General features: G+C 40.2%; 1 protein-coding gene and 1 long non-coding RNA gene across 5 annotated transcripts in view; one reads left to right on the plus strand and one right to left on the minus strand.

Moving 5' to 3' along the window:
• Positions 1–2,031: 2,031 nt before the first annotated feature.
• LOC112826232 (uncharacterized) lies at positions 2,032–23,771 on the minus strand. Of its 2 annotated transcripts, none has more exons than XR_012378080.1 (3): positions 23,686–23,771; positions 3,748–4,046; positions 2,032–2,974 (listed from the first exon to the last, which is right to left on the minus strand). It is a non-coding gene; the product is annotated as an uncharacterized lncRNA (long non-coding RNA). The 2 variants fall into 2 exon arrangements; XR_003208872.2 differs by having other exon boundaries at positions 3,559–4,046.
• The window catches only part of GALNT7 (polypeptide N-acetylgalactosaminyltransferase 7), a 148,584-nt gene continuing 147,275 nt past the window's right edge, over positions 23,001–24,309 (plus strand). For all 3 annotated transcript variants that reach the window (XM_025874466.2, XM_025874465.2, XM_073892499.1), the window contains exon 1: positions 23,001–23,783. In XM_025874466.2, coding sequence (XP_025730251.1) covers positions 23,658–23,783 — 126 coding nt within the window. In that variant the 5' untranslated portion in view covers positions 23,001–23,657. The remainder of the gene's footprint in view (positions 23,784–24,309) is intronic.

Here is a 24,309-nt window from a genome sequence, read left to right on the forward strand (position 1 = left end):
TTTACTGATCGAGGATGATTTGCATTGGTCTGAATGTGCCGGTGGCAGAATATTTTTGTGAACTCTTCTGCTCAGCGTTATGTGGGGTACCGTTGGAGTCCTTACAACTCGAACCACTGTCTGAAACTCAGTTTGTGAAGAAGTGTCTCACTAATAATAGTCTATTCAGACTTGTTTTTCTTTTAGAAAAATTCTTTTGCAAATAACACTGCATTTTCTTTATACCACTCACCTTCTAAAGAATCTGATTTTGATCTTCCTTCCATGGTTTCCTGTAGGCTTTCTGGCTTATGTCTGCTTTGTTTGTGTTGATGCTCTATTGCTTGCACCTTTGATGGAAGTGAATATTTTTCTCTTATTCTTTGTTTAATACAGAAGGCTGCCCTGTGCACTCTCCTCTGTTACTTGAACGAATTTCAAACAGTCTTTCAGAACTCCCACGTGGGGATGACAATGAAAGTATTCAGTAATTGTTGATGAAAGCTTTGCAACTTCTGCATCATAGAACAAAATTGAATTGTGAAGAACAAAAGCTGGTCCCTCATCCTTCTTTGTATTCTGAGAAGGTTTACGGGAACCTCAGGTAAAGTCTGAGTAGTTACTCTTCCATTTAGCAAATGCAATATAAGACACAACCTGATAAAAATTAGTGAGATAACCTGACAAATAATCTTTAGATGACTAGAAAATATTATCTCTTACTGATAGTTTCTGTATTCCGGTTCTGAGATTATAGGGAATTCAGATATTCCAGAATTTAGTTTGTTGCAGACAATTTACCTATAATTGTGTTCACTGCTGCCATAAAGTCTCCATAAATTATCCATTGTTCATTATGAAATTGTTATAATTTTTTGAAGGCTTGAGTTATAAATGCTTATTTGTTGGGAGCATAAATTGAATCTGATGGTTTGTTCAACTTATTTGTTTATTCCCTACTTTATTAGTTTTGATGTAACTTACAAAGATATCTCAGTACAAAAAGAAAACAATAATTAAGAAAATTCAGAAAATAATTGAGAAAAATATGAATGAGGAAAATAAGGCTAAGACGGTCATAACAACTAAGACTCTCTCTCTCTCTCTCTCTCTCTCTCTCTCACACACACACACACACACACACACACATGCAAATTGATCTTGGAGCAAATTGATCTTGGATCTGACTCTGTATTACTAAGTTTTGTACCCAAATTGCAAAAATAATGAAAGGTATTAAATCACATCACTCCCCCTAAAAATTCTTGTGAGTAATATAATATTTAAAAGTAAATAAGAGAGAGAAGAGAATAGTTAATGATGTAAATATTCTAATCTTTTCTTTTGTGATTCGGAATTTTTTTGTTTTGATGAAGAAATTCTTCCAAGGTCATAAAGATAATTTTTACATTTGCTTTTAAAATTCTTAAAGTTCTGCCTTTCGTATGTAAGCCCTTGATTCATGCGAAGATTTTTTTTTTTTAATTGTGAAGTAGGGATCCAATTTGCCCCTTTTTCTACATGGAAAAATCAATTGCCCCTGGTCATTCTAGTTGAGGGAAAACAAGTAGGAAAATGAAATTACCACTGTGGCCAAGATTGAGACAAGTTAGTACCAAAAGCTGAATTCCAACCTTAGTGGAGCATGGAGAAAGCTTGTGGCGGGATCCTGGCAGGGACACAAGCTGCCTGGAACTATTGCCTTGACTCATCTTGGGATTTTACCCTTTCTGGTTTCCTCACACATGATAAATCTTCATTATGTGGGGCTTCAGTAGTTCAGAAATTGTTAGAATTCACCTAGGTATTCTACTGAAGTTTGATCTTCTACCAAGAATAATGACAGAGATTGCAAACCGTCTTAGTAATATAAAGGAGGAGGTGCACAGGAAAAAAACCATCTTCAAATACTGCAAAGGAACTTGTTTGTCAAAATATTATGCTTAAATATATGTTAAAGTCAGTCCATCTCTTAGGAACTTCCGCTAAGCAATTACATTATATATCGCTAGGAAGAAATGACAGTTTCAGACTAATTTGTAAGAGGTTTTCTCCCAGAGTCTAATATCGTGTTTTTTAATAGAAACAAATATATGGCAATACCATTTAATGAGTTTAATAAAACGGAAAATAATGCTGTGGTTACACTTTAGTTCCCAAAGCTAATTGTTAATTTTTCTAACATCCTGTTGGGAACAGCTTTTAACATGTTTTGCCCTTAGGGATTACTTTTGAGGCAAACAATTAAGATGAAACAGAAGTGTCCAAATCTGTCAAAGCATCTTAACTCACTAATCATTGACCCGCATTGGTCTGATTGATTTTATTTATATGCCATGTGTTTTAATTATCTATTGTGAAACGACTTACCCCAACACTTAGCAGAGCAGCTTAAACCAACAAACACTTATTATCTCACAGGGTTTCTGAGAATTAGGACTCTGGGAGTGGCAGAGTTGAGCGGTTCTGGGTCAGCTGTCGCTTGAACTGCGGTCCTCTGAAGGCTCAGCTGCGGGAAGATCCACTTCTTTGCTCACTCACATGTTCCTTGGCAGCCCTCACTGACTTGCTGGCTGTCAGCTGGGGTTCTCGGTTCCTAGTCACATGGGCTTCTCCAGAGGCTGCTCGCAGCATCTTCTCCTGCTACAGCCCCCTTCCCCAGAGCAAGTGATCCAAGAGCCCAGGGTGTGAACTGGGAGGTGGGGAACATTGGGAGCTTTTTTGAAGGCTTTGCTATAGCACTATGATTTTAAAATATATATATATGTAGAAAAGGGAATAAAAAGGGAATATAAGGAACAAGAGATGTTCACTCAGAAGGCTCAGAAACCTATACATACGTATATATGTTTTTGTATACATAGAGTATACAGAACAGTGACATTTATATGTACTTGAATATGCCTCTGGGTCTTTGACTTCAATCCACTGATCTGTCACAGCATCATCACCGTTCCGGTTTTGAATACCATAGCATTATAACGTACTGCAATATCTGGTAGAAAAAAACACAGAAGGAAATGTTAGTTTTTAACAATAAAAATTATGATTTTTAAAAACTGGCTTTTATTTCTATCCTGAAATAATCAATTTTATCTCCCCCGCCCCTTGCAAATTGAATTTCAAAAAAGCGGTTATCAACAATTTATGAAAAACGAAATAATTTGAGCAACTTGGAAAAGGAATTCAGGATGAAGAAGTTACATAATCAAGGGGGAAATGTCCAGAATGGAAGAAATGAACAACGGGTTCCTAAGGGCAAGTCAGCAGCTGTATATGTTTGGGGAAATGTGACACAGATATGAAAAACTTGGATGAAGGAAAAAAAAAAACAGATGATAGCAAGATCCTCAAATATATTTGAACCTTAATATATTGGTTTGGTAACTTTTTGTTTGTGTCTGGCACTCACATCATATGGCTCTGCTATTGTTTTATTCATTTCCACACAGCAATAAAGCATATAGTGGCAAACTGTAAAGTGTGGATATTTGCTTTCTCATTCTCCTACCCACTACCTCCCTTTTACCAACTGCATCATATATCGTGTATTAACTGCTATCATAAACAACCCCATACCTCAGGGACCTATTGCAACGTAGGTTCACTTCTTGCTCCAGTCACAATCCAGTGCAAGTACAGTGGGAGGAAGAGGGGAAAATCTATTCCACATACTCTCTCGGGGCGCCTCTTCCATCCCCCCCCCCAAAACTCAGTCTTTGAATTCTGTGCATCTGATGCTCAAAACACAAGACAGAACTTGGAGACCTGTGCAAGATGATTTTTAGGGGCCAAACTTGCAAGTGGTGTACACAGTTTTCATTGGCCAGACCTCAGTCACATGACCCCGATAAGAGCATCTGGGAAATGTGCTAAAACTGTGCGTCCAGGAAGGAAAGGGGGTGGAGTCTGATGGCCATGCAGTGGTCTCTGTGTAGCGCCGCCATTAGTCTCCCTGCAGGAAGCGGATGTGTGCTTTGAGGAAACTCCCCACGAAACTCTAGTATTCAGTCCTTCGATTTATACTTGTCTTGTATTTTATGCTTTGAAGCAATTATTCTTCAAATCTGTAGAAATAAAAAGGATTCCACTGAATCTTAGTTAAAACTACAATAAGCTCTGAACTGGGTGGTGGACGATAGGTTCCAAATGAAGGCAAAGGACTAGTTTGGAGCCGCTGTGTTACTGAGTGGGTTTGTGGTATTATTAAAATCACTTGTGCTTAAACTCTGGGTGATCGGTAAATGCAAGTTTATGGAAACTCTACATGGTAAAGTTCCTCTTTTCACTCACTAATCCTAAAGTATGAGAATGCATATTTAAAATGACGTACAGTTTTTAAAAATGCCTACTTGTACACAGGTATGAATTCTTATTCATGGCACCTTCTATCAGTGCAATCAACATTTTTAAAAGCCTATGAAGTAAAACAATTTGCACTTTAAAATTTACATATGCAATACAATGAATTCAATAAACTGGCACTTGAGACTGAAGAAAAGAGAAACAGAAGTAATGAAAAATTCCGATTTGTAATGCTGAGATTTCAAAAATAAAGCAGTAAAAAAAAAAATCTAAAGCTTCAACGGATTTGAACTATTTTTCCCCTTGATTGATTTGCTTCTGTTATTAAGCATTAAATGACTCATGAAATCAGACATCACGTATTCGTTTGCAATGAGTTATTTAATTGTCCTATTTCTAGGCAAGAGACATAGTTCTAGTCACATGGTAGATTTCACAAAGGCAATTGGTGGCTGAGATATTATTTAATGTGAATTAAGGAATTGCAATAAGTTGTTTCCTCTTGATAACATCTGATTTAAGATCTTCTCAATCTATAGCTTATGTAATTGAGGATTTTCTTTAGATTGTATTGACAGATTATTAACCACCTGTTTTCCCAACTTTGGTTAACAATAACCCTGATTTGTTGTACAATTCTATTTATTATATTTCACTTTTCCTCCTTTCTATGCTCCCAAATTGCTGTTCCCCCCAAAATTTGCTTATTTTTTTTCCTTTTCTTGTTATACATTATCCATAAAGAGCGTCATGGATAGTTTTGCTCATTAGCATTTGTTTTTTCTTTTTCTTTCTCTCTTTCTTTCTTTCTTTTTCTTTCTTTCTTTCTTTCTTCCTTTTTCTTTCTTTCTTTCTTTCTTTCTTTCTTTCTTTCTTTCTTTCTCTTTCTTTCTTTCTCTTTCTTTCTTTCTTTCTTTCTTTCTTTCTTTCTTTCTTTCTTTCTTTCTTTCTTTCTCTTTCTCTTTCTTTCTCTTTCCCTTTCTCTCTTCTGTAGTTTCTTTCTCTCTTTTGCACCTTTCCTTCTTCCCTCCCTCTCTCCCTTCCTTCCTTTTTAAATATAAGGTATTAACAAAGGTGAATCATGGCAGTGAGTCAATCTCTTTGATTAATTCATGATGTGAGCCTTTATGGCATAACACTAAATAAACAATGCCCAGAAAAAGAGCGTTTTCACACAGTTCTAATAGAAAAAAAAGAGGTTTGAAAAAATATATATAAAATGTAAACTTAAATTTTTTATTAGAGGTAGTAGTGAGAAGAATGGCTAAAAATGCTTTTTATAACCATTAATCATTTCATTCAGTTTTTCCAGGCTGTAAACTCCTTAAGAGCAGGTCTTTGGTGCAACCCCTCTGGAAAACAGTATGGAGGTTCCTCAAACAGTTGAAATTAGAGCTACCATTCGATCCAGCAATTGCACTTCTGGGTATTTACCCCAAAGATACAAATGTAGGGACCCGAAGGGGTACGTGCACCCCAATGTTTATAGCAGCAATGTCCACAATAGCCAAACTGTGGAAAGAGCCAAGATGTCCATCGACAGATGAATGGATAAAGAAGATGTGGTATATATACACAATGGAATATTATGCAGCCATCAAAAGGAATGAGATCTTGCCATTTGCAACGACGTGGATGGAACTGGAGGGTGTTATGCTGAGTGAAATAAGTCAATCAGAGAAAGACATGTATCATATGACCTCACTGATATGAGGAATTCTTAATCTCAGGAACAAACTGAGGGTTGCTGGAGTGGTCGGGGGTGGGAGGGATGGGGTGGCTGGGTGATAGACATTGGGGAGGGTATGTGCTACGGTGAGCGCTGTGAATTGTGTAAGACTGTTGAATCACAGATCTGTACTTCTGAAACAAATAACACAACATATTTTAAGAAAAAAGAAAAAGAAGAAGATAGCAGGAGAGGAAGAATGAAGGGGAGTAAGTCAGAGGGGGAGACGAACCAGGAGAGATGATGGACTCTGAAAAACAAACTGAGGTTTCTGGAGGGGAGGAGGGTGGGGGGATGGGTTAGCCTGGCGATGGGTATTGAGGAGGGCACATTCTGCATGGAGCACTGGGTGTTATGAACAAACAATGAATCATGGAACAGTACACCAAAACAAATTATGTAATATATGGTGATTAACATAACAATAAAAAAATCTAAAAAAAATTTTATAGATAAAAAAAGAAAAAAAAAGAGCAGGTCTTTGTATCTCAGTCTGGTACAGTTAGGCACTCAATATTTGTTGAATGAATATATCAGTGAAATCATATATGAATGGTAGGACATGATACCTTTGCATGTTTCAAATATAACCAGAAACCTGTTCATGTTGAGATATGAAAATTGGTGTATAGCATGTAAGAAGAAAGCTCTACAAAATCACTTAATACTATGAATAAGTTATTTCAGTCTTTTTAAAAAAGAAAGCAACGTGGGCATTCTTATAAAGTTTTCTGGGGCTTTATCCATTGGTTGATTTTCTTTAGTCTACTGATAGAAAACTGTCTCATCACACTGAAAATGTCTCCTTGTGATTAAAACAATTTCATTTGTAGAGTGCAATTTGCTACCTGTTCCTTCTCTGATTAACAAAAGATTAATTCCCCAAACAGGAAATGGCTCATCACTTTTATAATTTTATTAGACATCTTATTCTATTTAGAAAATTTTATAAGAACGCAGGAATGTGTTCAATTTCAACCATTTTATTCAAGATAGTGTCAATAGAAAAAATTCAGGAAAGGCATTCCTCTCATTTTTGCAGTGTGAAAGAACCAATTAAATAGGTACAAAGTTGCCCATGTTACTTTAACTCCTTTTTAGTAAGAGTTATTATCTAACTATAATGTATTTGCTCATCTGTCTATAGCTTCCACTACTCTGTAACCTCTTCACCGGCCAGGACAACGACCTCCATTTGTATCCCTGGTATGATGCCTGGCATATGGTTCGCACTCAGATCTTGCAACAAAAAGTAATTTGGGATCATAAAACTGAAATTTGTGGCTAATCTTTTCTTAAAACCCGAAACCCAAAAATTCTCTTATCCTTAGATATAATCCTGAGATCAACTTGGTTGTTTATTAAAACATTAAGTCATCTATATAATGTCTGTTTGCAGATAGGCCATCTCATTTTGTTTCTCTGCTTTTCCCATCAGATTACTGTAAACAAGCCTCCCCCAACCATAACTCTGAGAGTGTCACGTGTGAGCAGACACTCAACACATATTCCCTTGCCCGCTGACTCTTCAGGAGTGCCTGGTACAACCTGTGTGTGTGCCTTTGAATACAGCAGCTATTCATGGACATGTATTGAATAAACTGAAGGATAGCACCCAGTAGGAGAACACTGGCTTCTCTTTCCTCCCACCTACCCCTAGGAAAATAAACATCTGTGCATTCTTCACATTATCATAAGATGAGGCAGGGACTCTAGGCTGAAGTATATTCTGGGGTATTTAGCTAATGATGCTAAGGCTCTCTGTGACTCTCGATCCATACTCACAGGCAATCTGTTTCCCTCCCTTTCCCACTGCCTTCAGGATTACTTCTAGAATCCTTGGTTTGGTTTAGCTATTGCCCATCCTGGAACATTCATACCAGACGTGAAGATTTATTTTTCTTTACCTTATCTCAGGCATTCCATCCACGCTCCGTCCCACACCACCTCCGTGATTGGGTAACACCCGTTCGTCCATCAGCCTTCTCTTAAACACCCCATCTTTCAGGAGGCCTTTTTGGATACACTAGATCAGGGGGCATTAGGTGCCTCCATGGAATCAGGTACTGGATCTGCAGTATTCCTTATCATAATGCACATTATACAATATAACGTGTACCTTCCCTGTGGGCACATAAGCTTTGGGAAAGCAGGGGATTTTTTTTCTATCTTCTCCACCGTTATATCTCCAGCACCCATGTTCAGTTTACAACTACTTAACGAAATTGAACAAATGAATCATGTCTCCAACTTAAGATAAAAGTAGAGGGAAGCCTGAACTGGAAGTTTGTAGAAATGGGATCAAATCTTTGTTACCAGCCCAATGTGCTCTCAGGGCTACTGTGACCCTGGAGCCCTTCTTCCAACAAAGCAAGTGAAAGAGATTAATTCAGTTGGCTCACATCACAGTTTATGAAGCTAAGAGTTTCTTGCACCATGATAAATTGAGGAGAGGTACTTTGGTGCAATGCAGCTACAAAGACCAACAATCAAACAATAGTCTTTCCCACAGAGCAGTGTGAGGACTGCCCTCAGTTATGCAGTTGAAACTGCTCTGTGTTAACAGCGGGTCTGCAGCTCCGTCTCTTGGGGTTGCACAGCCCAGGGATTCCTCCAGTTTCCTGACCAGTACGTGTAAGATAGAACCATTCCTGTTATTTTATTTATGAACTCTGGCCCTTACTTCTCGGCACCAAAACAACTGAAATGTACTTTTGTGGGTCTCTATGACTCCCATCTAAAGTCTAATGAGGTCAGTCAAAATGGAGGCCAAATTCATCATTTATTATTTATAATTTACATCCAACTTCAATAAAAGATGAGGCAATTCAGAGTAACACATGAAACAGCTTGTTTAAATCATACCGTAAGAACAGAAAAGATCAGATACTGTTAGGGGAGAGAGAGGACGGTGCACCAGGACATGTGATCGCTGCAGCTATCTGTACAGAATAGGAGTTAGGGTCCAAGCATGTAACACACGGGGTACATGGGACATTTACTGTGGACCCTCAGTCCAGAGTGTTTCATCTCTCTATGTTCTTGCTCTTTACCTTTGTCTTATAGATGAATTTTTTTTTTTTTTTTTTTTTTTTAGATAACAAAAGTGGGGAGAAACAATTTATAATTCCTCACTGGTAGGACAATCCAGAAGAACTGGCATTTCTTCTTAGGTGTCCTCCTTTCCAATTATCATTTCTTGGTTCAATAGTTAAAATACACCCAATGGTCAAATCACACAATGGAATGAGTTATATATAACAGAAACTCCGTCATGTCTAATTCGTAATAATAAGCCCAGCAAGTGCGTTTATGGCCATCAGCATTCAGGAAAGCGCTTATTCCTGAAGTCTGTGCCTCACATTGAATGTTAATGTTCATCAATCAGCTGTTGTTCTACAAAATCCTCCAAAGTCTTTGTAGATGGGGTTTTTCCTGAAGATTCTCATTTTCTTTTCAAAACACAGGAAAAGAAAATAATTGTAGGTTTTTCACTTTAACCTACCTAACGTAGCCTATAAAGTCACTCTGCTTGGCTATGCATCTCAACTATTATCTTGCTGACTTTGCCCTCTCTCGACTTGTTCCCACGCCTTTCTTGGCACTTGGCTTCAGAATCAAAAACAAAAGCAAAAAAACCCCAAACCGAGACTTAATAATGACCACAAAGCCAGAAATAACAGAGACCACACCCTTACTTTTGGACAACACATAAATCATCCCAAACAGGTCTCTATCCTCATGATTTCCCCCAGACATAGATTCTACAATTCCCTCTGTTTTTATTTAAGTGTCAAAACTCCCAGTTTGTCTTTTCTTTGTCATTGGAAACCTCATATAAAGTGGAAAAATTAATGAACAGCTTTTGTGTCTCTTGTTGTTGTTACTTGTCATCCCTGGGAATAGGATTATGATAAGAAACAGTAGATAGATCTTTATTTTACTCATTTCGGCTAGGTGCAAACCAAGGAATTCTGGTCTTTAAAAAATGTTCCATAGAGGGGGTGCCTGGCTGGCTCAGTTGGTAAAGCGAGTAACTATTGATCTTGGGGTCATGAGTGTGAGCCCCAGGTTGAGTGTAGAGATTATTTAAATAAATAAATAGTTCTTAAAAATATTCCATATATTAACTAACTTATTCTGTTTTGTCACAGAAATATTCTACGTTGGGGCGCCTGGGTAGCTCAGTTGGTTAGGCATCTGCCTTCGGCTCAGGTCATGATCCCAGGGTCCTGGGATGGAGTCCCGCATCGGGCTCCCTGCTCCATGGGAAGCCTGCTTCTCCCTCTGCCTCTGGCCCTCCTCTCCCTGGTTGTGTTCTCTCTCTCTCTCTCTGACAGATAAATAAACTCTTAAAAAAAAAAGAAAAAAGAAATATTCTACGTCATATCAATGGGCTTCCATTGAAAATGGGGTGGGTTTGGGGAGATAGAGTATTCACTGTTTAAAAAAAATTGTTCAAAGAAAAGTTGTATATACTACTTATTAAACATTCACTTTTTGGTACCTATATATAAACAGAGTCACAAAACTAGATCATAAATCATAAAACTAGATATTCTATTAGGTAGGAAAAACCTGTGTTAGTCATGGTCCCCAAACACACAGAAACTTAAAACTAAAACATGCAATCGATAAATATAACATATGATAGGTCAGTTATTTCTAAAGGGTAGAAGGTTTGGGGGTAGGACAGATGATTAAGTAGAACACAAATTTTTTTTTTTAAAGATTTTATTTTTAAGTAATCTCTGTACCCAACATGGGGCTTGAACTCACAACCCTGAGGTCAAGAGTCACATGCTCTACTGACTGAGCTAGCCAAGTGTCCCATATATTTTTGATTTTGATAATTATGTATTTATTTTAATATGCATAGAAAAATTAATACCACAATCCTGTGATTTTACTAGTATTGCTTAGTACGAAGCTAAATTTAGTTTTATAAGAGTATATAATTTTAATGAAAAAAATTAAAGCAATAATATATGCATTACTCCAGGTGTGACTAAAAATGGTGTAAATAGTACCAAGATTTAATAAGGTTCAGGAAACACTAACACAGGTTATTGCTATCACCTTGGTATTGGTATCACATCTAGTATATGATTTAAGTCACAAAACTAAAATCAAGTTATCCTAGAAAGAAAGTGTGGTAATTTGGCTCATCAGTTGCCACATTTAAATAATTGCTCTTAACATTTTGTTCCTAGGCTTTTCCATTTAATTATTCTATTCAGTTGTATTGGTTCAATCAATGAATATGCATTAAGTATCTACTACATACAAGGTCTCTGATAGGTAATTTCCAGGAATATAGAAATCGTTAAAGACATACCACCATTTTCTTTCTTTAAATATTTTTGATAATGTTTCTTTTAAAAGTAACACTTTCATTATTAATAATTTAGATAAGATAGAAAAATGTTGAGAAAATTCCCAACAATCCCACTATTCAGATAGAGATCAAAATGCGAATGACTTATTTCCTTATAGTCATTTTTCAAAAGATTTTATTTATTTGAAAGAGAGAGAGAGAGAGAGAAATCAAGAGTGAACAAGCATAAGCAGGGGATGTGGCAGGCAGAGGGAGAGGGAGAAGCAGACTCCCCACTGAGCAGGGAGCTCGATGCGGGGCTGGATCCCAGGACCCTAAGATCATGACCTGAACCAAAGGCAGATGCTTAAACAACTGAGCCACCCAGGAGCCCTCCTTATAGTCTTTTAAAAGTGAAAATATATTATTTCTCTTATTAACAGAGTTGGAACAAGAGTTACACTTACTTTTATATCATATTTTTTTCCCACTTAACCTTCTATTTTTTCCCTTTTTCCATGTTACCAAATATTTTCTAAAACATGGTTTCAAGGACCAAATACACCATTTAACTATTCCTCTATCAATAGACATGTGGCTGAGTTCTAGCCAATAAAATCGGGCAGAATGGATGTTCACCACCCCAAACCTGACTCTTAAAACACCTCGTGGGCATCTGTATGTGCTCTTTTTTCCCTAAGTTGCCAGTTCGATGCAAAGAATAGAGTAGAGAACTTGGATTGCTCAGGGGATGGTAGAGCTACTGAATGGGAAGAGCATTGGTCTTGAAGGGAGACCTGCTTGGGGGCAGAGTCCCTTCCCTGCCCCTCAACCAACCCACAGAAAGGAAGGTACATTTTTTATTGCATGAAGCCCCTGAAATTTTGGAATTGTTTGTCCTAGTGATTAGCCTACCCTAATTCATTTATGTTCTTCCTCTAACTCTTGAAAACTTCCTTTTTAAAAAAAAATTATTTAGGGGTGCCTGGGTGGCTCAGTCTTTAAGCGTCTGCCTTCAGCTCAGGTCATGATCCCAGGGTCCTGGGATTGAGCCCCGCATCGGGCTCCCTGCTCCGCGGGAAGCCTGCTTCTCTCTCTCCCAATATCCCTGCCTGTGTTCCCTCTCTTGCTGTGTCTCTGTCAAATAAATAAAATCTTAAAAAAAAAAAAAAAAATTATTTTTTCTTAAAAACTTCCAAACTTGTGTGTCCTCATTTTGTGACACTTTTTCTATGGGCCTTACCTTGATTTTCTCAGTTATTTAATCCCAGGTGAAGTCATTTGTCTAGTGGTCAACTGGTTGTGAATGTATTTGATTTCACTTACCGCCACTTCTCAAATCCAAAGCAGGAAGAGTAGATTGCTGTGAATGATTTTGCCCATAAGACATGAATTACACTCTGGAAATGCTGACTTGGAAGTTCCAAGTAGGAAGTGTCCTGTGGTCTAATGCTCAGAAAACAAGTCTGTTCTAAAAGTTTAGGAGTGACAATTATTAACATAGGTGAAACCTTGTGAATGGGTCAATCTAGGCAAATATTAGAAACTGAGGAAAAGAAAACGAACTAGAACTGTGTTCTAAATAATGCTGCCGGGGTACCTGGGTGGTTCAGTCAGTTAAGTATCTGTCTTCAGCTCAGGTCATGATGTGATCGAGCTCCCGCATCAGGCTCCCTGCACAGTGGGGAGTCTGCTTTTCCCTCTCCCTTTGCCCCTCCCCCCTGCTCATGCTCTCTAACAAATAGATAAAAAAATCTTTAAAAAAAATTTTAAAAAAAGATAAATGATGCTACCTTTAATTTAGATTATAGAATTAGTGACCAAGACTGAGAATGAGTGGCTGAAAGATGGAAAAAGAACCAAGAGCCCAGAAACCAAAGGATGAGAAAATGTCAATAACAATTCTAATGTGCTGTTAATTCATCCATTAACTTAAAATTTTTTATTTATATTTTTTGTTTCTGGAAATTAGATCTCTTCTCAATTTTACTCATATTTTTGGAGCTCTTTTCATTTCTGAAATATATTGAATATGATTATTTTTATAGTGTCCAATAATTCCAACTGCTAACCCTTTTAACAGTGTATTTTGCAGTATATTGTTTCTGCTAAATGGCCCTCACAGGGCCTTGGGTGTTCAGTGATTTTCAACTGTGAGCAACTCATTTTCTTAGGGGCCACAGGAACAGAGCGTTTTTCAAAGCATGAGGTAAAGAGGGTTCTTTCAAAAAGGAGTTGTTAAAAAAAAAAAAAAAATAGGGCACCTGGGTGGCTCAGTTAAGCATCTGCCTTTGGCTCAGGTCATGATCTCAGGGTCCAGGGATTGAGCCCCATATTGGGCTCCCTGCTCAGCAGGGAGTCTGCTTCTTCCTCTCCCTCTGCCCCTCCCCCTGCTCATGCTCTCTCTCTCAAATAAATAAATCTTAAAAAAAAAACAAAAACCCAAACCAAAAAGGAGTGTATTTGCTTTTCAGATGCCTTGTGACATGATTGGTCTGGGACCACTTTAAACTAAGTTCTTGGTTTGAGGGTTTTCTAGCCATCCGGGTGGTGTGGATTCTGGCTGCAAGCCAGCATGATGGACAATTTATAATGACTAATTCCTTAGATAGATGGTGTGGGGTATGTGCAGAGGAAGGTTTCTTTTCAGGCGGTGAGGGGAATGGGTTAATTTTAGTTCTCTCTCACCTTGGGGGTGAAACCCTTTGGGGATCCTAGTTTTTTTTAAGATTTATTTGAGAGAGAAAGTGAAAGCGAGAGAGATCACAGAGGGAGAGGGAGAAGCAGACTCACCGCTAAGTGGAGAGCCTGATACGGCTCTCAATCCCAGGACCCTGAGATCATGACCCTAGCCGAAGCCTGATGCTTAACCGACTGAGCCACCCCGGTGCCCCTGGGGACCCTAGTTTTTGAGGTACTATTAGACTTTCCATTTCCGGCGGATCCTGAATTTGTTTTCTGTTCCTAAATCCTTGAACTCAGAATATAAGTGATACTCAGGTACCTGGGGTTTGGACAAAGTCCTTAAAGGCAAAAAGCCAGCGTTGGTGTTTAACTGACCCTCTCTACTCCATCTTTGATCTTAGTGTTCTTCATTTTCTTGTTACCCATGGATGCATTTAGAAAGATTTAAAAAATATTTTACCCGGCATTTTTTCAGTTGTTTTCATCAGATCAGTTGATCCTGGCATCTAAACTGCCATTGTTGCATGGGAGATTTTATTTCCAAATAGAAGTTGTTCCATTTGAAAATATATTGTATATATGAAAATCTAGAATAAATTGACGAGTAATTGCTTACACAGCTTCTTAAAATAATGTGTGCTGCCAGAGCATTTAAAGAGTTTGTTTTACAGACTATTAATTTAACTACTTGCGGAGAGTCTGGAAGCAAAACAAGTTCGATAATTTAGAACCATGAGAGTTGAAGAATATTCAAAATATATCAATATTCTGACCTATTTTAACCACTTCCACTGTCCTAATCCTAGTCCATGCTACCATGATCTCCCATCTGGATTATTAAAAAATAGCCTCCTCGCTGGTCCTTGCTTTTATCTTTGTTCCTTTCCATATTAAATCCAGAAGCCAGAGGCTGTGATCCTATTTAGATATAATTTCGATCTTGCCACCCCTCTGCAAGTCAATGGCTTCCCATCTCACTCTAAATTGAAGCCATAGTCACTACTGTGCCCTAATATTCTCCTCTTACTTTCTCAGCTAGAACTCTCCTTTTGTACTTGCTTTTCCTAAACCAACCAGGAATGTTCTTGCCTAGGGGCCTTTGTACTTGATGCTCTTTAGGCCTGGAACCATCTCCCTCAGATATCCATTTGGCTTGTTCCTTCATCTGTTTAGGTCTTGTTCCAGTATTGTCTTCTCAATGAGACCTTCTCAGACTACTGAAAACTGAAACCTTCCCTCACTCCCATCCAGCATTCCAAATCCCACTTCCCTGCTTTATTTTTCTCCCTAGCATTTATCTTCTGCTATGCTATCTAAATAAATGAGTTAAGCTTGTAAACTCTTAGACCAATGCTTGGCCCATAAGTGATATACCAGTTTATTTGGTAATAATAGATAATTTACATATCTTGTTTATTGTCTGATTCCACGAGAACAGAGATCTCCATTCTTTTAGTTTACTGCTATATCCCATCATCTAGAACAATGCCTCGCATGATACATGCTCAAAAAAAGTTGAGTAGAAATAGCTATATACAATAAAAGATCACAGAAAGTGATTCAATCTGTTAAAAATCATTTTACACAGTTTGAGAAATAGATGACATCCTATGAGACTAAGTCCTCAAAGACCATTCTCCAAAAAGAAATTTATTAAAATTCAAATTTCAAAACTCCTTGCAATATGCCAAAAGGTACATTTATCTAAATGACAGTATTTTGAGCTTTTCTGAAGATCAGCACTCTTAGCTCACATCTCCCTGGTGTGGTTCTCTAAATAGTCAATGTAGGACCACACGTTCAAATAAAGAGAAAATGTACCTGTTCATTGCTGTTGTTAGAAAATAACTGAAAGAAAGTTTCCAGGTCTCAGCAAGATGCAGTACAGCCCAGTGGGGACATAGAAGGTTTGGAATTACTCCTTGCCCAGCCCCTAATTCCTGGATCATTTAGGATAATCTTCCTGCATGTGTCTCAGGAATCTATACTTCAGTTTCTTTATTTGCATGCAACTTGGTTTATCTCCTTTGAAATGTCTGAAACAGCTTCGAGGCATAGTCCATTACTAAAAATAACCCACTTATAATTAATCCAAAAAACATTCAGAAAATGGTGCAAAGAACTTCTTTGTGGTTCCTGTCATGTGCCTTTTAGGCTGTAGTTTGCCTTGGACAAGCACCAAAATGTCCCTTCCTCCTATTCTACACATCTTCACATCCTCCTTGAGATCCTGTTTATCTAGCTACACCTATCACCTTAAGGCCAGAGAGACTCAGCAAAATACATCGCCCAGAATCTCACCTTCTTTAATGTGGGAATCTGACATCTTCAAGACAAACTAGCCTCTGTTTTTGTCACACTGATAATCTCTCAGAACATCACTTTGATGGCAACAGGGGTGGAATGAAAAGAAACCATGTCAGAAGAGGAACAGAGAACCCCACCTGTCATATGTAAAATGAGAGATTGGGCTAGTCTAATTTCCCTTCAAGTGCTAAAATTTCATGAAATTAAAATATTTCTATTTTAATAGAAGAAGAAAGAAGAAAGACTCAAGTTCCCAGCAGAGTGTGGTTAAATGACATGAAAGGTCTTTAAAACTGAAATTTGTCAAGGTATTACAATAAGTCCTATTACAGTTTGTGCATATAAACCTCTGCATCAGCGAGCAGATAGGTAGTTTCAAACAGCTATCAGTTTATTATCCAGGAATTAAAGTACTCATTTTGGTCAGATAAAAATGTAGAACAGTGTACCCTCCTATCCCAGCTCCTAAAAAAGGGCAAAGCCACTCAACTCTAAAATACTTATGCAAAACATTTAGCTATTATCCCCTCTTAAGATCTGTTAATTAGAACTTATTAAAGCATGGGGGAAGAAAATGGAAATTTCTATACACATTATTAAGCTGTAGAAAGATACTGAAGCTCATAAAGATGAGGGAAAACTGAGGTAAAGAATTTCATTGCTGAGGTGGAGTGGGGCCAGTGTATAGCAAGAAGGGAGTTTCGGTTCTTAAGATTTTTTTTTTTTTAGTGACAGAACCACCTGACATATTTCTAAATTAGTTATAAGTAAGATTAAGTTATTTTTAGTGATGGACTACATCAGACATCCTGGAGGAGATAAGCAGAGTTGTACACACACAAAAAAAAACTGAGGTACAGCCTACAGAAAGATTATGCAGAGACATCACCATAAATGATCCAGGAATGAGAGGTTGGACAAGACTCCATATCCAGTAATTAATTCCAGACCTTACATTTCCCCACTGTGCCTCCCTGCATCTTGCTGAGGCCTGGAAATTTCATCTTTTCTTCCGTCCTTTTCTAACAACTGAACAATGAACAAGTATATTTTCTCTTTGTATACATGCATGCAATATATCTTTTAGTATACCATGCTTCCAAACTTCCCTATGCTTAAAACACAGAGTGAACATAGGATGCAGTGAGTATGTGAGATCTCCTTCACTCATTTGCTCTCAAATACTGACCATCTCCTGCGTGCCAGCCATGATGGACAAGTAGGAATACAATCACAAATGACAAGAACATGGCCCTTACCCTTAAGAAATTCAGCCTAATGGGGGTGACGGACCATTGAAGAAGCAATTACAAGGCAGAGCTCTATGTTCTACGATGGAGAGTGCACGGGGTGCTCTGAGAGCATGAAGCAGAGGCTCCTACCCACGTCAAGGGTAGGGTCTGAAGAGAACATTCAAGAGTCTCTGAAAGAACTGATGTATAAATTGAATTGAAGGATGATCAGGAGTTTGGTAGAAGGGAGTTGGTGCTGAAACAGTGTCCCAGGTAAGGGAATAACGTGCATGAAGGCCTAGAAGTGACAGATCTTGGCCTGTTCCAGAAATGGAGAGATCAATGTAGCTGTAGTTTGAGTTGGAAAAGAGGTTACTGACCAGTTGTGAGGCTGTGGAGGTAAGCAGAGGCAAGCTCACAAAGGTCTTTGTAATAAATTGAGAAATTTGGGTTTAATACCAAAAGCAGTGGGATGCTGTCAAACAGGTTCCATGCAAGAGTTGTGAGAGATAAAATTTGCTTCGATCACCTCTCAAATAAACGGTTAAAACCAGAAGACTACTTCTGAATTATGGGAGTCCAAAAACAGTGCTGAATTATGAGGAGGTAGTGCTCTACAGTGTTAAATCTAAGAGGGATTTTAAATAAGCATTTTTGCCTTCAAAACACTGTAGGAGACCATTAACCTCATCAAATGGAAGCCCTGGTGACAACAGTCTTTTATTCCAGATGAGCACAACTTAGGAATTATCCATCTCTTAAGGTTAAGATAGAAACAGTCATCCATGTCAGGAAAAAAAGTATAAAGGCAGAATTTTACTTTGCTGTATTCAATGCGAGAGTATAAATTTAAAATCATCAACATCACAGGATAGTCTTAGAATTTCAGTATTGAAAGGAATTGAGATCAGTTGGTCTAACTCCTTTATTTTATAGTTGAAGACAGTACATAGAGTATTTCTTTGCAAGATAATCGGAAATAAGTAATTATCTAAGATCTGGATTCTTTCCGAAAGATTTCAGCATATGATAATGAATACTACATAACTGAGTTAACACAAACAATAAATGAAAAAACTTGTGTTCTGACCCAGATACTTGATTCTCAGTGTTGATTTTAAGCCTCCAAAGTCCCCCACCTCCTAGTACCTACACCCTTGTCTAGTCTGCTCCCACACTGTACCAAACTATGGCTTCTGTTTCGAGCTCTCTTTCTCTTGCCCTCAGATCTTTTACTCGGGAGGAAGACGCCAGCTGCCATGTCATAAGTAGCCCTGTGGAGAGGCCCTTGTGATGAGGAACTGAAGTTTCCCACCAATAGCCCATGATGAAGTGAGGCCTGCCTGTTGGCTCTGTGAGTGAACTTGGAAGCAGATTCTCTAAGTCCAGTTGAAGCATGAGATGATTGTGGCCCCAGTTCATGGCCTGGCAACAACCTCATGAGAGACCTTGAGCCAGAACCACCCAACTAAACCACTCCTGATTACTGACCCTCAGAAACTGTGTGAAAGAAGTTTGTTGTTCTAAAGTGCTAAATTTTGGGACGCCTGGGTGGCTCAGTTGGTTAAGCGTCTGCCTTCGGCTCAGGTCATGATCCCAGTGCCCTGGGATCGAGTCCCACGGGCTCCTTGCTCAGCAGGGAGCCTGCTTCTCCCTCTGCCTGCAGCTCCCCCTGCTTGTACCCTTGCTCACTCTCTCTTGCTCACTCTCTCTCGCCCACGCTCTCTCTCTCTAACAAATAAATAAAATCTTAAAAAAAATAAAGTGCTAAATTTTGGGGTAGTTTGTCATGCAGTAAGAGATAACTAATAAACACCGCACAAATTAATATATTCTTAACAAAATTAAACTATAAAAATATCTAAGTAGTAATTCTTTTCTAAAAGATAAAATACATTTTTGACTTAAAAGTACTATCGTTGGTGTTCTTTGAAAAGAGGTGATTAGATGTTTACAGAATAGGTAATAGGAGATTTACCCGGTAATTTATAGGTCACTGATTCTAATTTCACCTGAGTTCTTGGCAGCCAGACATAGTTAAAATTGAAATCTGGTTGCAGATAGTAATTGCGCATGGCTACACGTTCCCATTTCAAGACAACTTAGTTTCTTTCTTCTTTGGGGGGAGGGGAGTGGATTCTCAGTAGATACAAAAATCTCAATTTAAATTAAACTATCACTTTCCTTTTGTCCTGAGTTGCCCTAGTAGGATGCTGAGTAAAGGGGAAACAATAGTCTACCAGCTGCTGCTGTTGATGACAACATGCAAAATAATCACTCTCTAATTAGATAAAACCTCTAAAGTTTTATCCTGGAAGGAGAGCCTCCAGGTAAGGAAGAAGAGCAGTTGACAGAGCTCTGACCCCTTGTCTAGTCTACCTTTCATCTTCACTTTACAGTCTCCATCCAATTATTCATTCGGCATTTCATCGAAAAAAAAAAAAGGTTACTGAACCTTTGCTACACACTAGACACAGGAATATAATGATGAACTAGATAGACCAAACTCCACCCTCCTCTACCTCTTTATCTGGGAGTGGAAAAAAGAAATTAAGCAATTACAATGTAGTGGTAATTAATAGAGGTAATTAATATCTTCTATCTTCTAACTAATAGAAGGAAAAGTGTGGGGTGCAGTGGCAGCACCTAGGAGGGTACCTATCCCAGGATATTGGTTAGGGAGGGACATGGAGGGTGGGGAAGGATGTGGGTGGGAGTGTGGAAAAGCTTTTTGTTAAGGCGTCATTTCAGGAGAAAAAGAACTCTCCTTACAAAGGCCTGAAGGCAAGGGAGTTCAAGATACACTTAGAGACTTGGGTTCAGTTTGATTGCAGCATAAAACAGAAAGGAGTGGTGAGAGCCCCAGGGAGTGCACTACACCTTTAAACTGCAACCCAAGCATGGACACAGTTCCTTTTGGTGGGTTCTCCTTTAAAAGAGCAGGCACCAGGAAGAATTAAAAACCTAGCAAATCTTTAGGCCCTGACCTTTTGCATCCTGTCTGAGAACACTTATTTATATTCTAGGCCCAGAAACCTAGCACAGCTTGGTGAGGAGTATGCACGTAGTGGCAAGAACTCGAGGTTAGAAAGATCTGCTTTGAATCCCAGCTTGAGAACAATAGTAATACCAACTTCACTCAGGTTGTGTCAAGATTAAATGAAGTAACAAATGTAAAGCATCTTTTACACACTGGGCATTCACAAAAATTCTCTTCCATCCCATTGCCTTGCTTCTGAGCCCTCTGCTGGCCTCCTAGCCAAAGGCAGCACGTCTTGGTCCACCACATTGACCCCATATGTGACAGAGGGCAGTGCTCCCTTGGCCATCCAATGCAGTTCTAGTCTCTACCCTCTTCCTCGGTGAACCCAGGATTAGAAAAACTAGAAGTATTCCAGCATAAAAATCCCTGTCGTACAATAATTGTAGCATCCATTAAAAATATATATATATGTCCATACACAACTGAGATTTGTTCTACCACCCTTTCTTTACATTTTGCATCTTTTTCGCTATTTGGCAGATAAGAGTTCAGAGCGGTTAAGTGACTAACCTTGATGTAAGCTTTGCATGTAGCTCATTTTCTACACAGAGTTATGTCAACTCTACAAAGGCTGCCTCCCAGCAAATATTGCAAAGGGCATATATTTTAAGGTATATTTTTAGTTTTTTTTTTTTTTAACATTGTGAGGACTCAGAGAAACATGGGCTTTTACAACTATATACCCTTTTGTCAATTTCTAACTTTGTATCCTTTCACACACATTTTAAGTTCTCTATATGCAAAACTAAAGGGGGATGCTCGGATCTCTGAATCCTATTTCTGCCCAAGAATCGTTCCCATTACTTTAGTAATAAGCAGCACTTAAAATTTGCATACCTGCGCACCTATACTCCTAATAGTAAAAATGAAGCTTCCTATTTTCTTAATAATAAAAAACTGTCTCCTCTGTGAAAGTGAGAGCACAAATGAGAGGTTTAACTTCAGCTGCTGATTTCAAATGGAATTATTCCCTCATATGATCAAAGTAAGATCTCTTGAAGGTCACCTGTTCTAAATCTAGTCTTCGTCTAGGGAACTGTCTACTTTGCAAAGGTGTCCTCCTCCCTTCCGAGCAGCTCAAGTTGGGTCCACAAATGATCCTATTCCTGCCTCCCAAGAATATCTAAATAAATCTTTCCCCAAGCACCCCTTCCCTTCTACTGTTTCTCCAAAGGTGGTGTACAGCTTATCTGGATCAGAATCACCTGGGTACTTATTAACAGGCAATTTCTGGGTCCCAACATTGACCTGAATTGGCCCAGCAGTGAGGCACTAACTTTCTACAGTACCCAGTAGGTTCACTCTTAATCAATTAAATATTCAGGTCTTTTTCACCAAAAAAGTCTTCAGCAAAATTTCCCTTATCTTGTACTAAAAACAACTGGTTCTTAACTGGCTGATAAAAATGCTGAGTCAGACAGTGATCTGTGTTCAACACCTGATACCTCTCCTCCAGTTGCTCTATATATTAGGCTTATATTGCAACTGTGTACCATTATTCAGCCAAACAAGAATATACCTAACTATGTTGTCATCCACTTTACATTTCCCTATGTTGTTCACAAGGATATCACTCTGAATATTTTGTGGAAATTCTGAAATTATGGCATCTACAGAATTCCCCAAAATACCAGGTAATGTAACCCAAATTATAAAGTACATGAAGTCAGTTTGGTACAATTCTTTATCTGGATGACTCAAATTCTCTATTTCATTTTAAAAATTTAAATAACCAGGTTTTACTTTTCTTAAAGTCCTTTTAGACATGAGACAACATTAGGAAAAAGGATCAACCTTCACCATCCTAAATATTAGCATAAGATATTAAACAGTCTGTTTAACTTAAATTAGGCAGTTTAAGATATGCTACATTGATAACGTAATCACATACACTTGGCAATAAAGTGATTGGCATCTTTATTGGGAGGTATGGACGTAAAATTATTCCCTCAGGGTGAGGCATTTGGCTACACATTTGTCGACATCCTTTCCTGTATAATTTAGGTCTCACAGGCAGAAAAGGGTTGAAAAACAGAAATCAAGGAATCTCCATCAAGTGGGTAAAAAATCAGGTCTGAGGGAGGCAATGAAGGTAGAGCATTGTTTAAAAAAACCCCAAATCCTCGGTCCTCCAAATAGAAACAGCCCGTGAACAAGGTGGGTATTATTAGCACGAGACTGGCGTTCTTCTAATTAGCTCAAGAGAAAGTGAATATTGGCTTTCCAAGTGAACCCCTCCAGTCCAGGGATATGTGCACATCACACCTGGGCCTTTCAGTTACAAATCCACCTCCTTAAGGAGCCGTGTGAAAAAGCAAGAGCAATCAACAAGAAAAAATCCTCCCAGCTATAAATCAGCCACGTGGAGCTGCTGCAGCGGCAGCGGTAGCCCTGACTTCCTGGTTTGCTTCCTGCAAGCCTTGCCGCTGGGGGCTCCGGGTAGTGGGTGTAAGAAAGGGAAGGGCAGCCAGGAGCCGCTCCAGGTCCGCGGGGACGGGGGAGGAGGGCCGTGGGGAATCCTGGAGGGCACGGGCGTTAAGGACAGAGTTATGGCCCATAATTAAAACAAAAGTTTGGGAATCTGGAAGCTTTCAGAGCTGAACAGTGGGGCAAAGGCTAAGGACCAGAGCTGGGGCAAGTGTAAGTTAGTTACAAGGTAACAGGGAATTTGCGAAGAGGGTTCTTGGGCACAGCGGTGAGAGAAGAAGGGGACTGCGTGCCGGGAAGGGGGTAGGTACACAGAAAGGAAGCTTAGAAGAGCGAGGCACACGGGTCGGTTGGAGCTCGGCGGAGGCCGGCGGGGAGGGGGGGGCTCGGCGGCGGAGCGCAGTCCGAGCCGGCTAGCCGCGGGGAGGGGGCGGAGGGAAGAGCCCGGGGGAAGGTAGAGCCAAGGGGAGTTCCGGATCTGGAGCTGGAAAGGGCAGGCTGCGGAGAGGGCGGCAGCCGAAGCGGTAGGGGTGGGGGAGGGAGGAGGTGGAGAGCCGGAGGAGGGGGAAGGAGGGAGGGGAGAGCTGTGGCGGCGGCTGCGCCGGGCTCTGTGTCTCTCGCCGCCGGAGGAAGATGAGGCTGAAGATTGGGTTCATCTTACGCAGTTTACTGGTGGTGGGAAGCTTCCTGGGGCTGGTAGTCCTCTGGTCTTCCCTGTCCCCGCGGCCGGACGACCCAAGCCCGCTGAGCAGGATGAGGGTGAGTGACCCGCCCGCCCCCTCCGGCGGCGGCGACCTGCAACTTGTTTTGTTTGCGCGCGCGCGTGGCGGGAGCAGGGGCGGCGGGGTCGGGGCGCGGCGTTGCGCCGCAGCTCCGCAGGTGGTGCTGGCGCAGCGCGGGCCGATCGGGGGCGCCGAGCCCAGAGTACCCGGTCGCCGCTACCAGCCACCGGCCCGCCCCCTCGCCGCCCCTTCCTCCCGCGCTCCCCCGCCCCGGGCTCCGCGGGCGGCGGCGGCGCTCCACGCCGGGACTGCGGGGCGGAGCGGGAGGAGAGCGGGGGCCGCGGCCGCCCAGCCCCCCGACTCCTCTGTGCGGGGACCGCCGCGGTCGCGGCTGGGGGACGCGGGGTTGGTCCAGGCTGCGGCCTGTGGCGCGTGCAGGCCTGCAGGAGGCGAGATGCTGCCGTTGCCATCACCGCCGTTCGGGACCAGGCCCCTCGGTGCAGCCTTCCCTCCCGCCACCGCCCGTCCGGGGATGCTCGCAGCCCCGGGCTCCCCCGGCCCGC

The sequence above is a fragment of the Callorhinus ursinus genome, unplaced genomic scaffold (assembly GCF_003265705.2).
Source record: "Callorhinus ursinus isolate GAN/ISIS: 27379988/994484 unplaced genomic scaffold, GSC_fseal_2.0 scaffold4, whole genome shotgun sequence".
In the NCBI taxonomy this organism is placed as follows: Eukaryota; Metazoa; Chordata; class Mammalia; order Carnivora; family Otariidae; genus Callorhinus; species Callorhinus ursinus.